We start from the raw sequence: 22,339 nt of genomic DNA on the forward strand, positions 1-22,339 counted from the left end.
CCCCCGCCCGCCCCGGCCAGCGGGGCAGGGGTGGCCATGTGGGCCTGCAAGACTCCCGCTGTGCTCTTCTGCCGGGATGGACAGCCGGACACTGTCTCTGAGGCCACCCTGAAGGCCAGAGCAGGCGCCATCGACACCAGCCTCTGAAGGGATGTGGGGCTGGCATGGAGGCATCTGGCCCCTGATGGAAATCCTGCTGCTTGGAGCCCTTTGCACCGGATTACCAAGAATCTGTGGTGGGACTGTGTTTCTTCTCCACTGTGTGAGCTCTGCGTTGGTGACCCCATCTGTGAGCAGCAAGAGCTCCGCAGGGAAGGGAAATCCCCCTTCCTTTTCAGCAGGCCTGATGGAGGCATCGGTGACAGCCACAGAGCCCAGCCAAGGCAAGAGCTTCGAGAACAGGACAGAGTTTGTTCCAGACCTGCAGAAAGTGCCACTGTGAAGCTCCGGGGCTGACGCACCAAACTGACTGAATGACTGGGAGCTGTTTGTTAAGTGCCAAAAAAGCAACTGAAAGCTGAGCACTGGCAGCTGCAAGCCACTCTGAAAACGTCACACTGTGAAAAACAGCATCATGGCAGGACAATGTTGCTTTTATGCGTTATATGTGGAAGTGCCAACAGTCATAAAGTCACAGACTGTAGGACAGGCTGAAAAAGTTATCTATTTATATGTTTGTTTTTTTTTTTTAATTTAAACTCTGAAGCATAATAAGAAAAGTAATTGTGAAAGGGAAGATGTATGATACTAGGAGGGAAGGAAAGGAAGGTAATACCTCAAGTGTCAGAATTTCAGCAGCCTTTTCTCTTTTTTTTGCAGGTGCGGTCAACTTAAAATACTATGAATATGAGAAACATGAGTTCCTCAGACAGACTGAAAAGGGTGTGGGTGTAAACTGTGGTGTGCACAAGATGTATGTTTTCTTTTTGAGCTCATCCAGAGTGTCTCTCATCTCCAAGGGTTTTACCATAATTAGAGGAGCTGCGTGAGAGAAGTGTCTGAAAGGAGAGGCAAAGCAATACCACGTGTTCTCTGTGTGCTCTGCAGCATGTGAAAATGTGTGTATGCACAGAACAGATATTGTTCTATTGATGGCAGCAATCCACTGGAATACAATATTTAAAAACCAGCTGTTTGCTGTTGAAAAAAAAAAGGAAAATAACGCCATGGAAATGTGATTGCACTGCTTAAATTTGAACAAATTTATCAGTGTAATATTTTTGTTCAAGGGCCCAAAGCCTTAAATTAGTATTTTGAATCTGAAATTAAGATTTGGCCTTTGTTTGTCTTTGCCAGAGTTTAGTGTGAGACAGTATTTTTCCTTGTACAGGCTTTAAAAATACAGTGTTTTGGTTTTACTGGATTTTTCAGCTGTTTGTGACGCAAGTGAACCACTCTGTCATTATTTTGTAAGTGAAGAAATAAATTGTCTTTTATGCAGGAAATGAAAGTGTCTCAGCTTCTCAGGCCAGCCTTGGGAAGGGAACTCCTGTAAAAAATTGCCAGATGAATGATAGCAGAGAGACCTGATTGTTTGTGAAATTTTAATGCAGCTGGTTTCCATGCTGTAAGCATTACTGTCACTTTCTTCTCTGATGCTCCTGAAGCCCATGAGGGAAAATCTGACCCTTGACTACTCAGCACTGCTAATTTGCCCTGCAGCTACTGGATTTTGCAGTGTTTCCTTGCTGTGTTTCAGAAAGAAGCTGTGCAGAAAGCCCACAGCTCTCCACAAGAGCTGCTTGACACGAGTGGCTTGTTGGAAGGGCAGGAGAGGAATTCCTGGCACAGCAATGCCTGGCTAAGTGTAAATGGAAAGAGGTGGTTGTGAATGATGGGATTGCATTGAACTCTCACCTGGGTAGCTGCAGGTGGTGGTAACAAGGAGATTGGTGGGGGATAATTGATCATGCATGAAATCCCCTGGAAGGGGTGCTGCTGCTGCCCTCAGTGCCTGGCTCTGGCCACCTTCCCTGTCCCTTCTGCCCTACCACCCCAGCTGACTCAGGCACTGAACAACCACTGATTCCCTCTTTTTTCATCTGGTTTCCTTCTCTACTGATTTGATGTACCACAGGCCAGGGAAGCTCCTCTGTGGCAGTCAGGTATGGCCAGGGAGGCGTTGGGGATGTCAGGACTGAAGGAGCTGCACTGGGAGTGGAAGAAACTCAGCTTTCTAGGAAAATGGTAGTGAAGCTTCTGTAACACAAAATTCAACCTATTTTTAACAAGCTCAGGCTGGTGCATGTTAGTCTTGCATGTGAGGAATTGAAGGAGGGCAGCTGGCTGTGGGCTTGGAGGCATCACAAATTGGCACATTTCTGTGAAAAACTAACTTGGGCTGTAGCAAGGGGAGATTCTTGACCTGATCCTTTCTGACATGAACCTGCTGCAGCTTCAGTAGAGAGGCAGCTTGTGTTTCAAAGCTGTGCCTGGCCTGTGCTCCTCATAATCACAGAATCATAGAATCATTTCAGTTGAAAAAGGCTGCTTAGGTCATCAAGTCCCTGCACTGCCAAATCTACCACTAACCCATGTCCCTAAGTGCCACACCTACGTGTCTTTTAAATGCCTCCAGGGATTGTGACTTTACCACTTCCCTGGGCAGCCTGTACTGGTGTTTGGCAACATTTTCTGTGAAGATATTTTCCCTAATATGCAATTTAAACCTCTTCTGCTGCAACTTGAGGCATTTTCATCTGGTCCTGTTATATTTACCTGGGAGAAGAGACCAACCCCACCTGGCTACAACCTCCCTTCAGGTGATTGTAGAGAAGTTCCTTCCAAACCTCCTTTTCTCCTGGCTAAACACTCCCTCAGCCACTGCTCACATCACAGCACTGTTGAACAAGTCAGGTACATAGGTCTCTACAGCCACATTTTTAATAGTGCATTTTAAAAAATACAAGCAAATAGTCTTAACTAAACCAAACCAAGGGCTGCAGGTTGCCTGCCAAAACAGTCCTTGAAATGCTGCTGTGTCTCAGCTTTGCTGAAGGTTGCTGCTTCTCACCCAGCACCAGAGTGGGTGAGAAATTCTGTCCCTGCACCTCACCATGGGGCTCCATGTGTTCATCTGGGAGAAAGAAAGCAGTGGATTAAGCCACTGTTTTACTCCAGCTCTGAAAACTCTGCCCTTTGTGGTTGCAGCTGCTTGTTCTTGGGTGAGAAAACATTGCAGCAGGTGGATTCTGGCCAAGCCACTGTGGGACATCACCCCACATCTCCCACGTGCCCATGCTGGTGTCACCCCACTTAGAGATCCCCTCTCTCTGAAGGCAGGAAGACACTGATGTTTTAGACACTTCAACACTGGCTCTGAGGCTCCAACCCTCCAGCTTCTTTCCTTTTTCCTCCCTTGAGATGAGGCTGGACAAAGCAAATTACACAAATCTTATTTGCTCAAGGATATTGGGGACATATTTTAGCAAACCAAAAATCACACGGATTTTTCAGTGCAGGATATTCAGCATAGGAGAAAGAGGAGTTCAAGTGATTTGAAGGCCAGTTCAGCCCTGGATACTGGAGACAACTGCAGTCAAAGGCAAATTAAAAATTAGTCTTTGGGCTCTTCAGTCTCTTGTTGACTTTCCAGAATATTTAAACCCTCAGTTTAAGAGTACCTTACTATTTGGCAATGATAACATGCCACTGACTGAACTAATGCATCATATCTTAGAAGGAAAACATTAAGTCTTGATGAATGACAAGCATTTCAGAATGTACTCCTCCAACTGCATGCAGTGGTAGTTTTCCTGCTGGTTTAATCATCAGATTCATTCAAGTAGTTATTTTCCACTCCCTTCCTAATGTGCGGATGAAGCTTCTGTTCAAAGCAAATGCTGTGTGCATAGCTTAGGAGCTGTGAACAATTAGCAGTCCAATTAGCAATATTTACAAGTGACAGCCAGATGGGCTGTAATAGCTGCCATCAATCACCAGAACGGGGAGAGCTCCGGAGTATGAAATACCCCATTGCTGCCTCTCTTTCAGCACTGGTGTTGATTCCTGTATCCAGCAGATGCCAGCAGAGACCTCAGCAGCCAGCAGAGCTGTCCCAGCAGTGATCCTGAGAAAAGCCTTTGTGCTAATGAGATCAACCCTCAGAACTGCTGCATCCCAAATACGAGCACTCAGGGTAGGGGTTGTGACTGATGCCCAAAGAGCACCTCACCAAAACCTAATTTAAAATACAGATTCAGCATGTGCTGCTCTTTGGTAAGTTTGTTGTACAGGCTGGAATGAATAATTTGGAAAGCACATCAGAAAAGTGGCATTTTGTGCATGCAGGCCAGAGCTGCAAAGCTGCAGCCTGGAGGGCTGGTGGGATCAGTCCCAGTGCTGGCAGCATGCTTTGCTCAGCAGCACAGCTGCGCTCTGGATGCTTTTGTATTTTCACATGATGACTCTGATTATTAATAATAAATGGCTGCACATCTAGATCTGCTTGCAAAGCATTACAGAGTCACAAAGTAAGTGCTAGAAAGCAAAGGTCTCAAGTCCTCCAGGAGGAATAACCCACAATAAGATCCAGTCTTATTGATCCTGGGGTGAGTCCCAGTGGCTTCACTGGGGCTGAATGTGGGAGGACAAAGCCAACCCTCCCTCCCAGAGCATGGCCAGCCCTCCTGCTGCTCCCAATTTGCAGAGGAGTGATGGGTTTTCAGTGCCATGCTGCTGGCAGGCCACTACCTGGGTACTGAAGCATCCACACTCAGCACAGCCAAAGTGCTTGGGCAGCAGCTCAGCATTTCTAGGGTTTTTTTTTCCTAGGAAATCACTGCTGCAAAAAGCAGGAGGAAAAGTGATGTGGGGAGAGACAGACTGTGAATCTCTCTGAGTGGCATGAAATGGATGAGTCACAGGGGAAATCAAAGTAGCAGAAACCCCAGGGCACAGCACTGAGACCTGCACTAATCTGTCTGGGGAGCTATGGATGAGCTCAGCCATGAAGACCCCAGGGGGCTGTGACAGAAGGAAATTTAACAAGGAGGGCTGTGTGCTGGGGCTGTTTGTACTGGGTGGCAGAGCACACCAATGTGCCCACAGGCTCATTGGTGATCATAAGAGATGAGTAGGATCCAGCTGTGATTCAGCAGAGGAAGTAAATTCACCCTGAGAGGAACTGCTTGTTATTTGTGTTATTTCTTGACTGCTGGCACTGAGCTCCTCCAGGTTCAGCTGTTTGCACAGAGGCAAGCACTGCCAGAAGCCCACAAAACCAACCAGGGAGAAATTTCTGAGTACTTGGGATCCTTAATTTTATACATCCACTATTCTTTATTTTTAATCTTATCTCTTGCACAGGCAGTTCAGAAGCTAAGGGAACATCAAAAAGTAATCATAAAGGTAACAAAGTTTTTTTAAAAAGGTTTGTTTAGACCAGAGGATTGTGCCTTTCCTCAGAGGCCTATTACTGTGTGCACTGAAGAGTTAAAGTGCTTGCAAACCACAGAGCTCCACACATTTGCTTTCCCTTCAGACATGGGGACACCTCCTTGCCACCATAAAATAAAAGATGCAGCCCTGATGACTTTGGAGAAATCACTTGGGAAAATTATATTCCTCAGTTCCTGGGATGGAGATGGGGAGAGGAAATAGTGCTGATCAGCCTTCCACATCTGGAGGGACATCCGTGTTTCTCCCAGGGGCCAGAGGAAATCTGGCTGAAGGCAGCAGGGATATCTCCTCCTGCTTCTGCCAGCAGCTCTTAAACACTTTGGGTAGTGCTTGGGGCTTGGCCAGAGGGATTCACTGAGGGATTTACACTCAGAGCAGGTGACAATTGTCCCCATGCTGGGGCTGCACATGGACACCAGGCTGGCTCCTATGTGAGATTATGGAAAACATCAGCCCAGCCCTCCCCACTCCCATCAGAGAGCAGCTGGGAGGATGCTGGTGCTTCAAAACCCCTCTGGATGGGCCCTACTAATTAACACACTCCTCCAGGCTCATCTACCCTCAGGGCAGATGTGGACAAAACCAGCAAAATAAATTTTCTCTGAAATTCATCTTGCCCTCCCAGCAATTCCCTCACGACGCCATAAATGTAATTTGCTTACCTGATTTAGCAACATACTCTGAACTGATCTCAGCATCAGGGATGAAATATGCTCTGAGTAACCAGGTCACTTATTTTTGCCAGTGGAATCTAATGTGCTGCAGCACTTGTGCCTGATCTGTGCCTGTGGCTTCTGTGCTCAGTCTGGTGCATTTTACAGAACATTTGGTAATATAGCATCCCTGAGGTCATGTCAAGTTCTGAATACAGCATCTGCATTGTGCAGTCTTTACAGAAAATGTAACTCAAATGGTGATCGCCTCCTGCTATGAAATTGGAAAGATTTGCCATAGAAACCAGGCCTTGCCTGAGTGCTTCTCACTGATTTCACAGCAAAAAGGGTTTTAGGCAATGATCAGGAGCTGGACAAAGCACAAAACTGGGACTTTCTTACTTTTCCTTGAGCCCAGGGGATGCTCTGCACAGAGCCTGGCAAAGTAAAGCCATGTCAAAGTACACAGCACAAATTCAAGCAGATGGAAAAGCTGCTGGCACCCTCAGCACCCACAGCCCAGGTGAAGGCAGGGGCACTGTCCCAGCCCAGTGTCCTGGCTGGCCAAAGGCATGGGTTGGGCAGCAGGAACAAAGCTGTGTCCTCCAGACTTGCTGTGCTGGTGCTCAGGATAATCCTGGTTTAGAGCAGCTCTGCTTGCTGTTCCCCAAAACCAAAGTGGGTTCGTCCTGCCCCTCCTGCAGAGCCACCCCTGAGCTGAGAGCACATGAGCAAATACTGGAATATGGGCCAGTAAAGAAAGGAATGGGAAAATGGCAATTTCAATGAATTACCTTCACAGAATTGCTCTGAGAACTGGGAAACTCCAGCTTAATTTCAAGTTCTTTGCAGTGTGACAGCAGAGTGCATACAAAATGTGGAAACCCAGGGCACTGGGAATATTTCTCTGTCTGCTCTGGGGTGCCCTGACTCCCAGGGGAGCACTGACTTTGACCCTCATTTGTGGAGAAAGTTTCCCAGACTTCAAGATAAACTAGAATCCACAAAAGTGTGAAGTAGATTATAGAGAGGAGTGTAGGTGCATCACTTGGTGAGAAATTTGGGGTTTGGGATTTTTAGTATGTAGTGGATGGAAGCAAGATGGAGGGCACAGGGTGTTGTCCTGGGTTTCTTCTTCATGCTTCTTCTTCCGTCTTCTCCATGGGTTTGGGTGGCATTTTGTAATTGGTCAGAAAAGTCCACATTGCAGGCTCTTGGGGATCAGTTATTGGGTTAAAAGGGGAAATAATCCAGGTGTCAGTTCTTAATTGGATAGTTTATTCTTAAAAGGCCTTGTAACAAGAGATTGTTGGCCATTTTGTGCCTTGTAATGAAAAGCTGCTGAACTCACAGTAGTGAGACTGTTCTACTGATAAGAAATAATAAACACCTGAGTCCAAGCATGAATTACTGTCTCAAGTGCCTTCAATCCAGACCCAGAGAAAACAATGACTGGTACCCCGGCAGAAAGCTGGGTAGGAACAGGAACAGGTTCCCAGCACAAGCCCTGGCACTGGGGCGAGCCCTGGGGACACTGTAGTGCAGTGGGGCATTCTGTGGTCATTTCAAAAGCCATGAAAGTAAGTGCAGATGATCCATGAAACTGTTCAGAGTTACTTTATCTTACACACACGTGCATTTTTGGTGCCTGCACATGCACACCCTGAGCATCCACCTGAAGGTTGGGCATTGCCAAAAGTCACAGAGAAGCCACAGGCTGTGACCTTCACCTATTTGACTCGAATTACAATGGAGGGAATTAAAATTAGCCCTCCTCAACCATGCTGGGGGAAATTTCCATAGAAAATGTAGCATGAGAACTTTTCAGACCACAGTAGAGATCGCAGAGGAAAACAAGAAGCAGAATTTATGTTGTACTTTGCAGCTCTAAAATGCTGAAGGTGGAAAGAGCCAGCAGATGGCACTTTGCCTTTGCTGAGGCTCCGGTGGGGCCCGGCAGCACGGGATTTCTCCCTGGCTTACCTGCACACTCTCAGCATGCCTGGTTTAAGGCTAAAAATGACACAAAATGCTCAGAGGTTTCAGGTCAGAGCACTCCTGATTCAAACAGAGAACTCTCCGTTGCACATGCATCTGTTGGAGGACCCTGAACAATGCCAGGGACAGAGCTCACAGGAGAGATGTCTGCAGGATTTGCTGCAGGAGATGGAGTGGAGATGGGGCTCATCTCCTCCCTCCTGCATCCATCACCTTTGTGTCCTCTTGGTGTCTGCTGTCTCCCTCAGAAGCAAAGCTCAGAGAATGTTTTCACCCAAAGCACAGGCCGATGAAATAACCAGCTTTTATGGGAGTTGAGAATCATAGAATTGTTTGGAATCACAGAATCGTTTAGATTGGAAAAGATTTCAAAGATCATTGAATCCAACCATTCCCCCCACACTGCCAGTCTCACCATTAACCATGTCCCCAGGTGCAATATCTACATGGCTTTTAGATACCTCCAGGGATGGTGACTCCACCACTGCCCTGAGCAGCCTGTTCCAATGTTTGGTAACTCTTTCGACAAAGAACTTTTCTCTAATATCCAATCTAAACCTGCCTTGGCATAACTTGAGTCTTTCTCTTGTCCTGTTGTTTATTACCTGGGAGAAGAGATAACTTCCACCAGCTCCACCCTCCTTTCAGGGAGTTGTAGAGAGTGAGAAGGTCCCTCCTGAGCCTCCTTTTCTCCAGGCTGAGCCCCCCCAGCTCTCCCAGTTGCTCCTCATCAGACTTGTGCCTGTCCTGTGGCAGTCCAGCAGTGCCAGCCCTGCACAAGGAAGGAAGCTTGAAAGTTACTAGGATATTTTTTTCCCATCGAGTATCTTGGTTGAATAAAAAGCTGTGTCCTGACCTTGCTCACAGCCACCCTGCCCCCTGTGTCACACAATGGCGTGGCCCAGGAAACCTGCAATCTGCCACAAACTAGAATTTCAGGTCCTCATTGGTTTGTGGGGTTTGGCCAGCTTGTTCCCATCTATTTATGGACAAACCCCAACCAGCCCTGGGGATTTATGATGAGAAGAGAAGTTGAAGCTATTCCTGTTTTATTTGGGTCCTATCACCACCCAGCCCTGGGCTGCTTTCCCATGGCATCACCAGCCCACGACTGCCAGGGGTGGTGACGGAATCTGTGCTCCTCCTGCCAGCCCCAATCCAAAATGGGAAGCCCATGGGTCAGAGCAGATGCTCCTGCTGGAACAGGCAGTGGGGTCTGGGGGTGTCTCTGAGTGCTGCAAAATTCACTCAAAGAATGCTGGAAAAAGAAAGTAACACAGCCTGGATGGAAAGGTGTGTGGGAAAGGAAAAGGTGAGCAGGAATAAGCCAGGAGGGGTTTGGGCTACTGCCAAGGAAACATCCCTAGACAGGCTAGCCAGAGGCACAGTGGCCAGCCCAGCCAGCACTTCTCCTGGAAAAAGGGACACGATCCAATCCCATGATACAAAACTGGCTGCTGCCTCAATGCAGGATCCTGGAAAAGCCCCGGTGGGCTTCTCAAAAAATTCCCACCAAGGTGGGAACATGCATCAGCAACAACAAAACGAGGAGAACTGAATGGGTTCACCAACTGGGAGGCATTTCAGAACCCACGTGTGGGTGACAATGAGGATGCTGCAATCCTGGAGGGTGGAAAAACCCAACTGCCTTAAACCCAGCAGGGTGGAAAAACCCAAATCTCCTAAAACCCAGCACTCAGGGCAAGGGTGAAGGGGTTATCACCTGACCCCAGAAATGCCTGCAAACACACCCAAAAAAGAGCAACCCTCAGAGAGCCTCTTTTTCAACACCTGCCTCAATTCCTAGTTATCCCATTTATTTTCCCCTAAAAAATAACTCAGGCTCTGCCGTGTACACTCACCGAAATCGTTTTGCTTTATTGCATATTGCCATCTTAGAAAATGTACAGTCTCATAACATTACACAGCATTTCCCACTAGCTAGAACTACTAACATCCTTGCACCTAACAGACTACCTTAGTCACTACAAAGCTAATAAGGTCCAAGACATAAACTTTTGTTTACAAATCATTATGGATTTTTTTTTGTTGTTTTGTTTTTGGCATTATTAAAAAAAAAAATCATCTTTAAAATACACACCCAAGAGAAAAGAGTGGCTACTTACACCAGCACCAATCTAAAAGTAGTTTTCGACAATGGCACATGGAATTACCTGCACACAGCCTTTGTATTTATTTATAGAGATATAATATTTTTTTCTTTTTTTCTATTTTTTTTTGAAAGAAAGCAAAGAAATGGCAAAGTCAGCCTGATAATCAGGCTGTTGTAAAACAATTTAAAAATAAAAACAACCCAAGAGGTTTGGAAGGGCAAGAGGAAATCTGTCAGGAAAGGTCCTGATGTGGCACTGGGGTTGCAGAGGCAGGAGCCGGGCTGGGTGCTGGCACCCAGGGACCCCGGGAGGAGATTGCCCTTTCTGACCCCACCACCTGCCCAATTAAACACGTGTGACCAACCATTCCTTAAACCATCAGAAGCCAAACTTTTTCTTTTTAACCTTTTTTTTTTCCTTCTTATTTTATATATTTTCAATTCCCCCCATAGTCCATTCCCTCAATTGTATCAGCCCCATTTTTTTTCAGCCATAAATAAAAAATATAAATAGAGGCACTTTAGTTAAGGAATAGTATTATCATTACCTTTTGTCTTTATTTCCCCCTCCTTCTTAAAGCAAAGTGCTTAACTCCACCTTTGAACATAATCTGCAGGTTTTGCAGCTGCTTGGCTATGAGGTGCTGGACCTTATTTTTGCACTTACCTGCTTTATTTATTACTGCTTTAAATGCTACTCAGAAAGTTTTTTTTTTCTTTTTTTTCTCTTTTTTTTTACTTCTTTTTTTTAAATCTACAGTGCGTTAAACGTTGCAATGAAGAAAAGAACAAAATGGTAAAACCACAGCTCTTGACAACTCTGCTTCGAGAGAGATTTCACAGCTTTCACTCAGCACACAGACCCTGTGGCCTTCAGGTGCTTAGAACCATATTTTTTTTTATACAAATTAGTTTAAACAGCACTTTTGCTATACAGTACATATAGTTAACTGACATCCCATACCCACCAGTAATACCGATTATCTGACAAAAAAAAAAAAAAAAAAACAACCGACCTTGTTTCAAATAGTGTTAATATCTAGTGCAACAGGGACAAACTCATCTCTCCACAGGAAAAAGAACAAACAAACAAAAAAAAAAAGATCACAAAAGTATTGGTGGTATAAAAAGGTTTTGTTTTGCTTTCTTAAAAAACATACCACAAATAAATAAAAGTAAAAAGTAACAGTCCTCTATATACTCAGCATAATTTAAGAATAGAAATGTTAATATGTTAATGGTGGTTATTTTTTATTCTCCAATTCTTAATTTTCTAAACCCTTAAATTATTACTCCCTGAGAGCTCTGAATTACTTTTATTATTGTTTTTTTTTTTTTGTCTTTTTCTTTTTTTTGGACTGACATTTGACAGGTAGTTCTGCTTACAAATTTGCAATGACAATGAACAGCAAACCAGTCAAAAAAAGGACCTGGCTAAGAGACGAGTGTTTCTTGGCATCACTGCTTCTGTGTGTCCGAGAAAGAAAAAAGAAAAGAAGGCAGGTGAAAGCTGCTGGGTTTTACCCCAACCCCTTTGTATTTCAGAGACCTTTGGTCCTGACCCACCTTGACAGAGGATACAGTTTGTCCCATTGAACAGAAAGCAAGAACAAAAGTTACAACGCAAAAGTTTATGCTCTTCGTCTCCTCTGAGAACCGAACCTTTCCCACTGTCTTGGGCCAGAAAACGTTGCGAAAGTATAAATACATCAGTGTGGCGTTACAGCAAGAAGCACTTTGGGGTAAAGTTTGCCCTTTAGCAAGGTGGCAGCAGGAGGAAAAAGAGCATTTCCCAAGGATGACGGGAAGAGCATCGCCGGGAGCACACGCGGCGCCGAGCTCGGGAACAAGCGCGAACGCACGGATTGCGAGTTTCTCAGAATAATCACAACAATGAGAGAAAACAAACAAACAAACAATGGATTAACGTTCAGTCAACTTTGCTTTTTTTTTTTTGTCTTTTCTTCTTTAAACCGCTCGGCTTGTGTGCAAGGCGTCCCCTGCAAATGGCCCTGGGGGGGTTCTGAGCAGGAGAGCAGCAGGAGGCAGCTTCCCCGTCGGCTTTGGGACCATGGGGACAACCGGCGGCTTGGGGTTGGGTCCTCTCTTGCTCCACGGACGCGGCATTGTGCTTGTGCATGGGGAGAACTACTTTTTGGAGTGGGGAGGAGGTGGTGCTGGCACTGAGCTGCCCACACAGCTCCCTCCACACCCCTGACCCGACTATTTACACAGTATCTACACACACGCACTCGCCCGCGCGGGGGACAGAGAGCGTGCCACTGTTCCGCTTGGAATTGCAAGGCAGTGTCATGGAAACAACAAAAAAAAAAGAAACCCAAAAACCACAGCCACTTCAGAAAGACTGACCCACGTGTCTTTTGCTGGGCTTTGCTGTCCGTTTGTTTCTCAGAAGTTGAGCTTGGTGACGGGCCTCTCGCGGCCGCTCTCGGCCAGCTGGTTGGTGATGCGCTTGCGGTTGCGCTTCAGCTTGGTGAGGTCCTTGTCGAAGACTTCTCCTGAGCGCAGGGCTGACACCAGATCATCGAACTCACCACTCTCCTCCCCGCTCTCCTTGGCCTTCCTGGCCTTGCGCTCCCGCTCCCGCTGCTCCTTCAGCTGCAGGCCGTGGTGGAGGGGGCAAAGAAGGCAGCTCAGTCTCACATGGGTCATTGTGGGGGTGCCCAGCACATGCACGGTGATCCCCAAACTCGTGGAACTCAAGGGCTGTTTCCCCCCCCAGTGCTTAGCACATGAGAGCTGGTCATGGTTATTGATAGACCACATCCCTGCTCCAAGGCCAGGTTGGACAGGGCTTGGAGCAACCTTGTCTAGTGGAAGGTGTCCAAGCTCACAGTGAGGGGATTGGAACTAGAACTAGGTCACTTCCAGCCCAAACCATTCTATGATTCTGAGATTCTGTGATAAAACCCATGGCCTGAGGGTCACAGCCCCATGGCTGCTGCTTGTAGGCCACAGCAGCTGATAGACAGCACGAGCTCTGCTGCACGACCTCCCCAACCCAAGGTCATTAATCAAGTAATCCAAAGTGAAAACCCATTGGGTCTAAGACCACAGAAGTTCCCTTCCCAGCCTTCAGTGCTGCCTGTGCCACCATGGGGACACCATAACACAGCTGCCACTCCCAGATGCCCTGGAGTGCTGCCAGATTTGCTGGTGTGTGCTCACCTGTGCCTCCATGCGTGCCCGGCGCTCCTCCTCCTCCTTCCTCTTCCTCATGTTCTCGTTCTCCTGCTTGGCCTCGGTCACAGCTTGAAGGAACTGGTCAAAGATGCCAAAGAATTCGTCAGGCTGCATTTTGTCTGTGTCTTCTCCAAAGTGCTTCACAGCCTTGGAAAACTGGAAGAGAGAAGACAGGGGTGCATCAGTTTTGGATAAATCCACTGGACTGGTGAAACTTTCAACCTGATGGAGCAGAGTGAAACACTTCCAGCAGCCACAGGACACAGCAGGGCTTTGCCTCATCAAGCCTTGATTTAAAGCTGAAATAAATCACCTGATGTGTTACCTGTTGCCCTGTAAGACCTGGATCACTATCAAGCCCCCTCTCCCCATCTTGCCTCTGGCTCTGCTGAGCCTCCCCTGCCCCAGCTCCACTTTATTAACTAAGCAGCAGTAAAAACAAGGAAGCAAAATATTGTGGGACTGAAGACATAAAACTAATAGTAAACACGGCAGGGGAAGGGAAACTTGCACTTTTAAGTTTTTCTTTGAAGTATTTTTGGGGTATTATTTATCATTGCCACATGCTCTGCTATTGAAACCAAATGTGTTGGTGAAACTTCTAAAAGAGATTTCTGCCCAGGCTCAGGCACAGCCCTGGGCAGGGAAATAAGGGAGTTTTCCTGCCTCTTGAGCTGTTTGCACACCATTAATGTGAGGGAGTCGAATGAGGCCATAGCAGAGGTCAGGACAGGACATCCACAATCTGCCAACATGTCCCAGTCCCCAAGCAGCCCCCAAGCTGTCCTTGGGACTGACACTCTTTGTTCTCACTTCCAGTCTGAAGGAGACTCTTTGTGCACAGCAAGTTTGTTAAAACTGTGAAGGCACATTCTGGAGATAAGCACGCTTAAAAGAAAAGAAAAACCAAAATCAAAGCACCAACAGATTTATTAGTTGCTTTGATATTGCAGGGTAGACCAAGAGGAACATTTTTAAAGCCTTGCCTGTATGATTTAGTTTTATTTGCAGGGGTGCCCCTGGCTCTTCAAAAGACATTTAGTGCATTTTTATTTCTTTGTTTATTTAAGAGCCTTAACACTTCAAGATGCAGGGAGGAATCTGAGAAGTGCCACTATATAAGTCAATATAATTGAGGTTAATCTTGCTGATTTTAATGAAGATATTACAATTCTCTGCCATGTTACTAGAGATTCTGGGGGGGGAGGGAAGGCTGAAAATGCTCTCCTCATGTGATATAAAGTTTATAAAACAGGGATGTTTCTGCTTTCCTAAGAGAAAACAGGAACACAACTTGACTCTGGACACGTGTTTAAAAAGCAAAGAGCTGGAGCACTCCACATAGCCCATCCCTTCCAAGAACCATGGAAAATTGCTTCAGAGTGGACTTCCACAGATGCTGGGGACCACGACCAGACCTTCTCCTCCAGACCCAGCCACATCAGCAGAAGATGATACACTTTGCAGAGCATTTGTCACCACTCCTAACTCACTGCAGAGGACATCTCTGCCAGGTTACCACCAGCAGGGCCAAAGGGGTGGCCTGGGTTAGCCACGGCCTCAGGGAGGTCCATGTAATGCCCAAGCATGGGTCAGAAGGACAATGCCAGCTGGGTACAGCCAGGGAGAAGGAGGTGAGGCTGAAAAGCTGCTCAGATCTCAAGGACTTTGTGGCCTTACCAGCTCTTTTGCTTCCGTCAGGAGATCTTCGACGTCCGAGAAGCTGAAGCTGGCCAGTGTGATGAACTGGCTGACCACAGACACAAACTTGTCACCTGCCTGCTGAAACTGAGACTTCTGGAAGTCCAACTCCTTTGGGGGGGAAAAAAAGGTAAATCTGGTCAGGCCCTGGCTGATGAGGGACACAAATACCATTGGCCTCTGGTAGGGTCACTGGGAGTGTGCCTGAATCAGTGCCAGGGGTTCTGCTGGCACCACCACTGCTGCTCCCCCTGCCATGCATGACACCCTCGATTACACTGCCTGAAGTAAGCTTTTAAGCCAAATCCTGCAGGAAAGCTTATGGAAGCAGGATAATCCAGCAAGACAGGGAGTCCTTTGGGATACCTCCACCATTTCATCACCACTCCAGCTGTGCTGCAGAAGTGCTCCCCAACCCTCAGTGCTTTTACAGCCAAGGGGAGACTCCTCAGCAGCACATCACAGGTCCTCCTTGGGCATCATCACTAGGCTTACTCAGCCTCCCTTGATGTACTGGACATAAACCATGAGTGTGCCTAATCACACATGGTAACTTCAGTGCCAGAACAGCCCTGAGAGGACAGGCACACGTGCAGGGCAGGAAGGAAAGGCAAACACATCTCCAGGATGTGAGATAAAAGCAGCTTCACTGGGAGCTCCCTGGCCTGCCTCCCCAAGGAGGGATGCAGTGCTGCTCAGAGCCAGGTTGGACTGTACTTGATTTAAACAATACTTACAGTCTCCACTGCTCTCAGGCCACTTCTCAGAGTGTTTATTTCTTTCTCCAGCTCAGTCATGCTGTTGGAAATAGCAAGATGTTAATTTTCAGCTTTTCCCAGCAAAATCTACAGCTCTCTGACCGTGGTTTTCCCACTGAAAAGACCCCAACCCTGCCCACATTGCCTCCTTTTTGCAGATCAGCGTGTCTCAAGCAGCAAATCAGCTGACAGCCTCTAAGCTGGGACTATCTCACAGTGGCTGCAGCTGCTTGTTTCAAAGCAAAGCACTTTTCTGTATTTTCAATCAAGGGGACTGCCCAGGTTTAGCAAGCTCAGCAGCCTCCAGCCCTCTCCAAGTGAAAGGATGGCTCAGGAGAGTGCCTTGCTGGGCACGGATTTGTCTCCAGGTCCAAGATAGGATCATTGTCCCAGTGCACAGAGGAGAGTTACTCAGGGTACCATGGTTGGGTGAACACCAGGCAAAGCATCCTTCAGAGGAGCAGCGAGCCTTTCACAAAGGGAGACAGCCCAAATATAGAGAAATCAAAATAAATCACCACGTCTGGCACTGCCTTTGTTTACACAAGGCTCAAGCCCCTGATGAGCTTCAAATTCAAGTGCTTATGGGTTTCTACCACTACTGTGCTAGGGGAAGCTTTCTCACAAAGCCTCAGTGACCACAGGCTTGATGCCTTTCCAGGGGTGTCTGTGCGAGGGCTGGGGTCCCTAGAAATGCTGATGCTGGGTCATGGGGCAAGCATTCCTGGCAGGTTTAGTCTGGGAAAATGCAGTTTTGGGAGCTCTGTGCTCCAGCAGTTCATTACTACTGGTGGGATTGACAGAGGCAGCAATTTCTGCTTCACAGCTGCAGGACTGGGGGGAATTCAGGGTTTTCCAGAGCTTTAGAAACTTTTTTGGTTTTGCTCTGGATTGGACCAAACCCAAATGTTACATATGGTGTCCAGTTTAGAGAGAAATGATAAAAGTTTAGGGGGGTGAAGAAACCCTCTGTGCAGGCGTTTTCTTTCCCACACGTGTGTCTGTGCAACAGCTGCAGGTCAGGAGCATGGGAAAGCCAGAGCCTGCACCAGCATGGAGCATGTCCTGCTCAGCCATGCCCTCAGCTGATGCCTACAAACTGAGCACCACACACCCACAGAACCATGGAATAGCCTGAGCTGGAAGGGACTGACAAAGATCTCCAAGTCCAACACCAGGACAGCCCCAAGAATCCCATCCTGTGCCTGAGAGCATTGTTCAAATCCTTCTGGAGCTCTGTCAGGCCTGGAGCTGTGACCACTGCCCTGGGAGAGCCTGTTCCAGTGCCCAGCCACCCTCTGGCAGAAGAACACTCCTCCCTGCATGCCAAGATTTGTCTTGTCACTGTGCTCAACCCCTGGATGATGATTATTTTTGCATTTTATACATGAGGATCCTGGCTCTGCCTAGTCACATCTTCCCTTCAAGAGACCTTTGAAGCTTGGAAGACCTTCAAGCCACTGTAAACTCCATGTATATTTCATAGCATCATGGAATGGTTTGGGTTGGAAGGGACCTCAAAGCCCACCCAGTTCCAACCCTGCTGCCATGGGACACATTCCTCTATCCCAGCTTGCTCCAAGCCCCATCCAAGCTGGCCTAGAGCAGTTCCAGGGACGAGACATCCACGACTTCTCTGGGTAACCTGTTCTAACAGCAGCTGTCTCTTCTTCCACTGGACCTTCAGAGGAAGAATACATCCTTCTCTACAGGATCCCTGCTCCAACAGAACCATCCCTGACACTCCAGGAGGGCTGCAGCCACAATTCCAATGGGACTGCTGCCAACACCCTGACCCACAGGGTGTCAGGCTGGGTTCTGACTCTGTCAGTGCTGTTCTAGTGTACTGCATTGTTTATTTTATCCTTTTATTTTGTTTCTTCCCTATTAAAGAACTGTTATTTCCTGCTCCCATATTTTTGCCTGAGAGCCCCTTAATTTAAAACTTATAGCAATTCAGAGAGGTGGAGGAGGTTTATATTCTCCATTTCAAGAGAAGCTCCTGCCTTCCTTAGCAGACTCCTGTCTTTCCAAGACACATGGGACACCTTCTACTATCCCAGGTTGCTCCAAGCCCCATCCAAGCTGGCCTGGAACACTTCTAGGGAGGAGACATCCACAACTTCTCTGGGTAACCTGTTCTAGCTGCATCCTCTCTAAAGAGGTGCAGTTTCAGCCCCTTTTCATGTCCACAGCTAACACAACTGGCTGCAGAAATTTGTGATCTTTGCTGCTCACATCCCTGAAGCATCAAAGCCCATAAACTCCAGCTGGAGTTTAAAACCAAACCAGAGCCTCACTGATTTCAGAGGTACTTCAGCACATACTTGAGGGCTTTGCAGAGCAACAGAACAGCAGATTCCTCCTGATCTTAAAGGCTCAGGCTGTGCTTAAGGGCTCTGCTGAACTGGGGCAGCCTCTTCCCAACAGCTCACTGGGCAGGGTTAAAAATCTGGTTGCAAAGCCCAGAAACTCCATGCTGGCAGAACAAGAGGCAGGCAGGATCTGGATGCAGGTGAGCCCCTCCCACAGCTGCCTGGTCCTGCCTGTGCTGCAGGCAGAGCCTCCCTGGCACATGAGGATAAACAGCTGCCCTTTATCTGCAGCCACACCGCAACCGCTTCCTCCCAGATTACTTAATGCACCATTAGAAATTAATTAAATGCTTTTGTGGTGAGATAACAACAGGAAGCGGCTGCTCCAAGCAGCTCTCCTCCCCCAAGCTCAGAAGTTTAGAGCCTTCACTGCAAAGGGCTGGGATTTAAAGCTTCCAGGTGATGTTTGCTCCTGAGTGCTGGGCTGCTCTGGGCCAGCGTGGCTGTGGCATGGGATACCCAGCCCAGCAGCCAGGATCTGGCCAGGAGGGTGAGCTGACATGGCAAAGCAGGCTGAAATGAGGGGAGAGGTGCTCCCAGGGCTGCCCAAGTGCCACCTCAACCCCTGCTTACTTGACTTTGGCTGCCTGTGGGATGTCTCGCAGCTCCTCGTGCAGGCGGAGCACTTTGGGATATTTCTTTTCCACGACAGTGATGAGATAGTGCAGCAGGGTGATGTTCCTAGGAGAGAGGAGCAGAGAGGTCAGTCTGGCAGCATCTTGAGGGGCTCATTGTTCAGCCAAAACCCCTGGTTAAACCCTAACCCTGGTAATGAGCTATTTGAGGATTTCTGCAAGGATGCTGCTTGATTCCTGTGTGGGGACATGGGATGGGTCTGGTCCCTGCAAGGAAGGGCTCTCTACAGGAGGAACCCAGGGGAGGTGACTTGAGCATCACTGCTCTTGTTCTCCACTGTCTTTACTGATGGATGAGACCAGGCAGGTTTGAGACCTGACCCAGCTCCTCTTGCTCTGTGAACAGAGCTCAGCAGGGTAAAGCAAACCAGGCAATGGCTGCATCAGCATGGGAGAGTGGCAGAGGGAGTTCCTGTGGAGAAAAGCCCCTGGGAACCCTTTCTCTGGCTCTTGGCATCTTCAAAGGGGTTAAAAAGCACTTGAAAGATGATCATCCTAATCAGCCTTGGCTGCAGTTTAGCCAGCCCAGGAAGGAAAGGCCCCATCAATTGCTGTGCTGATCTGCAGTTTGGCTTCCCTTGAAAGCTGTCCTGCTCAAAATAATGCACACTCACACCACTGGGTGTGCCAAATTGGGCAGCAGGAGGAGGGGACTGCTCCCACCTACCCATGTCCCAGAGGTAATGCTAATGACCCCTGCATCCCCCCAACACCCCTGGGGCACATGGATGGTACCAAGGATAAGGGCAGGGGCTGCTCACTTGTCAATGCTGGACTTGGTGTCTGCAATCTTGTTGAGGCTGGAGATCTTAAACCCAAAGGCATTGCCCCTCTGGCCCTTGTTCATGTAGTTCCCAAAGGCCAGGACCACCTCCAGGAGCTGCTGGAGGCTGCTGCTCTGCAGCACTGCCTTGGAGCCAGCACGGATGGCTGAAAGCAGAGACGGGTGGGACATTACCCCCTGCCACAGGAGCCCGCCAGCAACCCCTTCAGTACCCCCAAGGAGTGACCACCAACCCCTTCCCTTCCCTTCCCTTCCCTTCCCTTCCCTTCCCTTCCCTTCCCTTCCCTTCCCTTCCCATCACTGCCAGCTCCATCCAGGCTCATCCTGGCACAGAGGATGCTCTTCCTGGGAGTGATCCCTGTGCTGGCACAAAGTCCCTAAGCACGTCTTTGTCACTTGCCTTCCACTTTGGGTTTGACCTCTGCAACTCTCTCTGCAAACTTCTTCTTGAAGTAGAGGGACTGCAGCCTTTGCTGATAATGGTTTATCCTGGAAAACAAGGAGGAGGAGCAGGCTGAGCTTTGCTTGCTCCAGGCAGAGCTCTGTTGCTCCACTGCTCACAGCTGTGCTCACAAAGCACTCTTGAGCCAGGGTGATTAAAAAATAATGACCCCTCTTCTCCCTGAAACTGTGCTGGGATGGGAAAAAATGACAACTGAAGCTACAGCTGTCCTGGGGTGGATCCCCGTGGGTTTTTGAGTACGTGCTTAAGCCTATCCCCTTAACTCAGCAGGTTCAGCAAGTGGATCTTTACACCCCACTGGTATGAACAAACAGTTCTTTCACAACCACTCCTAAGCAAAGGTGCTGATGAGGTCTGGGCTCCCTATGGCTTTGAGATGAGCTGCAGCTGGAGAGAGGCTCACCTGTGACCAGAACTAATGAAACTGGACCTCCTGGTCATCAGAATGATGGACTGGGCTGGAAAGGCCCTCTCCTGGGCAAGTCAGTGATGGCTCTGCTCGTGTCAGTGGTGTTTATGCTAACCAAGATCTCACTTGTATGCACGTGGCAGTCTGGTTTGAGTCACCAGGACCAGGGACCCACGGGAGACACGCTCACACACAGAGCCATGAGCTGCACTGTTGTACTAATCAGAGGTGACAAAGACATCACACTCAGTTACAGACCACAAGGCAAAATTAAAAATCAAGGAAAACATTTGCATCAGCACATTGTGCTTTCCAAAGGATGAAGGCATGGGAGCAACACTTGGGTGAGAGCCTGTGAAGAAGAAAGGTGACCTGTGATAGAAAAGCTAATTCTGAGTGTCAGTGAGCCCTGAGGGCTCAGGTCTGAGCTGCACAGCTCCATCCTGCCTGCCTGTGACACTCAGCAAGTACACAGCCCATCCTCGGTGCACTGCTCAGGGAGGATGGGAGCATTTCTATTTTTGATTTCCCAGTGCAATCTCTGATTGTAAAACTCACTGACCTTGCCAACAAGTGACTGGCTTGAAGTTCAGCTAAGAAATTCAAAGAGCTCAGTGCAATTCAAATAAGGATCTTCAAGATTTTAACCCAGCACCTCTAGAGGATGTGCATGCAATAGATAAGGTTATTCATCCCTGAAGACTCCTAAGTCTTAAATGATTGCTACCAGGAGCAGGAAGAAATGACATTTCCTTTCAGTCTCATAGAGTCTCAGGAGCCCTGGAGATGAGTCAGTCCTGAGGTGACAAGTGGGACTCATCCACACAGCAGGACAAAATGTACATACATAAGGCTTGAATACTCATTAGGATGAAAGGGAAAGGAGCATTGTGTTATCATTCTAACAGCACTTCCCACCTGGGCCACAATGAATCACAGAATAGTTTTGGTTGGAAAGGACTGAAAGATCATTTATTTGCAACCCCTCTGCCCTGTAGGGACACCTTCCACCTGACCAGGTTAGATCACAGAATCTCAGAATCATCAAGGTCAGAAGAGACCTTCAGGATTATCCAGTCCAACCATCGACCCAGAACCACCAAAAAATCAATTTCCCCATCCCTCTCCCCTGCTCTGTCCAGCTGCTGCTTGTATGGGAGTATAACCCTGAGTTTAGGACCAGAGCATCACAAATAATCCTTATAATTTGCAGCACCTTGCTTGCCCTCCTGTCTGCTTAGCCCACTCATTTCTTGATGTGAAAAACAGTAAGAAGGGCTTATTTCCCACGCAGGCTCCATGGAACAGCCACCTCCTGACCAACCCATGCAGACAGTGGCCAAAATGTGTCCCCTGAGGCACCAACCTGCTCATTCCCAATGGCCAAAAAGTGTCCCCTGAGTGTTCCAGGTTGCAAGGCAAGATGTATTCCATTACCATCTGTACGGCAGATTATCTTTTGTCAGTGGGCAGTTTGCCTTATCTCTCTCTCTGAGTGATCACAATCACTCCTCCCTCGGGAGGGGACATCTGCTGATAACAGCCATTGAATGTCACTGCATGGCTGATAAGAACTACAGCATCCCATTGGGAGATGTGAGCCCAGAGGGAGGAGCCAAGCATTCCTACCTGGATACAATCTGGAGATCCTGGAATAACTGCACAGCTTCTCCACGGGATTTCCCAGAGGAGCAGCAGCTGCCTCTTCTTCCACTGGATCTTCAGAGGAAGACTACACCCTTTTCTACAGGATCCCTGCTCCTGCAGAACCCCCCCTGACACTCCAGGAGGGCTGCAGGCACATTTCCAATTGCACTGCTACCAACACCCTGACCAACAGTGTTTC

General features: G+C 48.0%; 1 protein-coding gene across 4 annotated transcripts in view; it reads right to left on the bottom strand.

Annotated features, from left to right (window-relative positions):
- Positions 1-9,904: 9,904 nt before the first annotated feature.
- DAAM1 (dishevelled associated activator of morphogenesis 1) overlaps positions 9,905-22,339 on the bottom strand; it is a 75,811-nt gene continuing 63,376 nt past the window's right edge. For 3 of the 4 annotated variants that reach the window (XM_014311863.2, XM_031066151.1, XM_031066153.1), the window contains 7 exons: positions 20,022-20,110; positions 19,599-19,767; positions 18,776-18,883; positions 15,807-15,867; positions 15,049-15,180; positions 13,354-13,524; positions 12,574-12,783 (listed from right to left, as the gene is read on the bottom strand). In XM_014311863.2, the coding sequence (XP_014167338.1) occupies positions 12,574-12,783; positions 13,354-13,524; positions 15,049-15,180; positions 15,807-15,867; positions 18,776-18,883; positions 19,599-19,767; positions 20,022-20,110 (940 nt within the window). Of the gene's footprint in view, positions 12,784-13,353; positions 13,525-15,048; positions 15,181-15,806; positions 15,868-18,775; positions 18,884-19,598; positions 19,768-20,021; positions 20,111-22,339 lie in introns of all 4 variants that reach the window. The other variant, XM_031066152.1, reaches the window with a different exon arrangement.

Source organism: Geospiza fortis, unplaced genomic scaffold, assembly GCF_000277835.1.
Source record: "Geospiza fortis unplaced genomic scaffold, GeoFor_1.0 scaffold23, whole genome shotgun sequence".
Lineage (NCBI taxonomy): Eukaryota > Metazoa > Chordata > Aves > Passeriformes > Thraupidae > Geospiza > Geospiza fortis.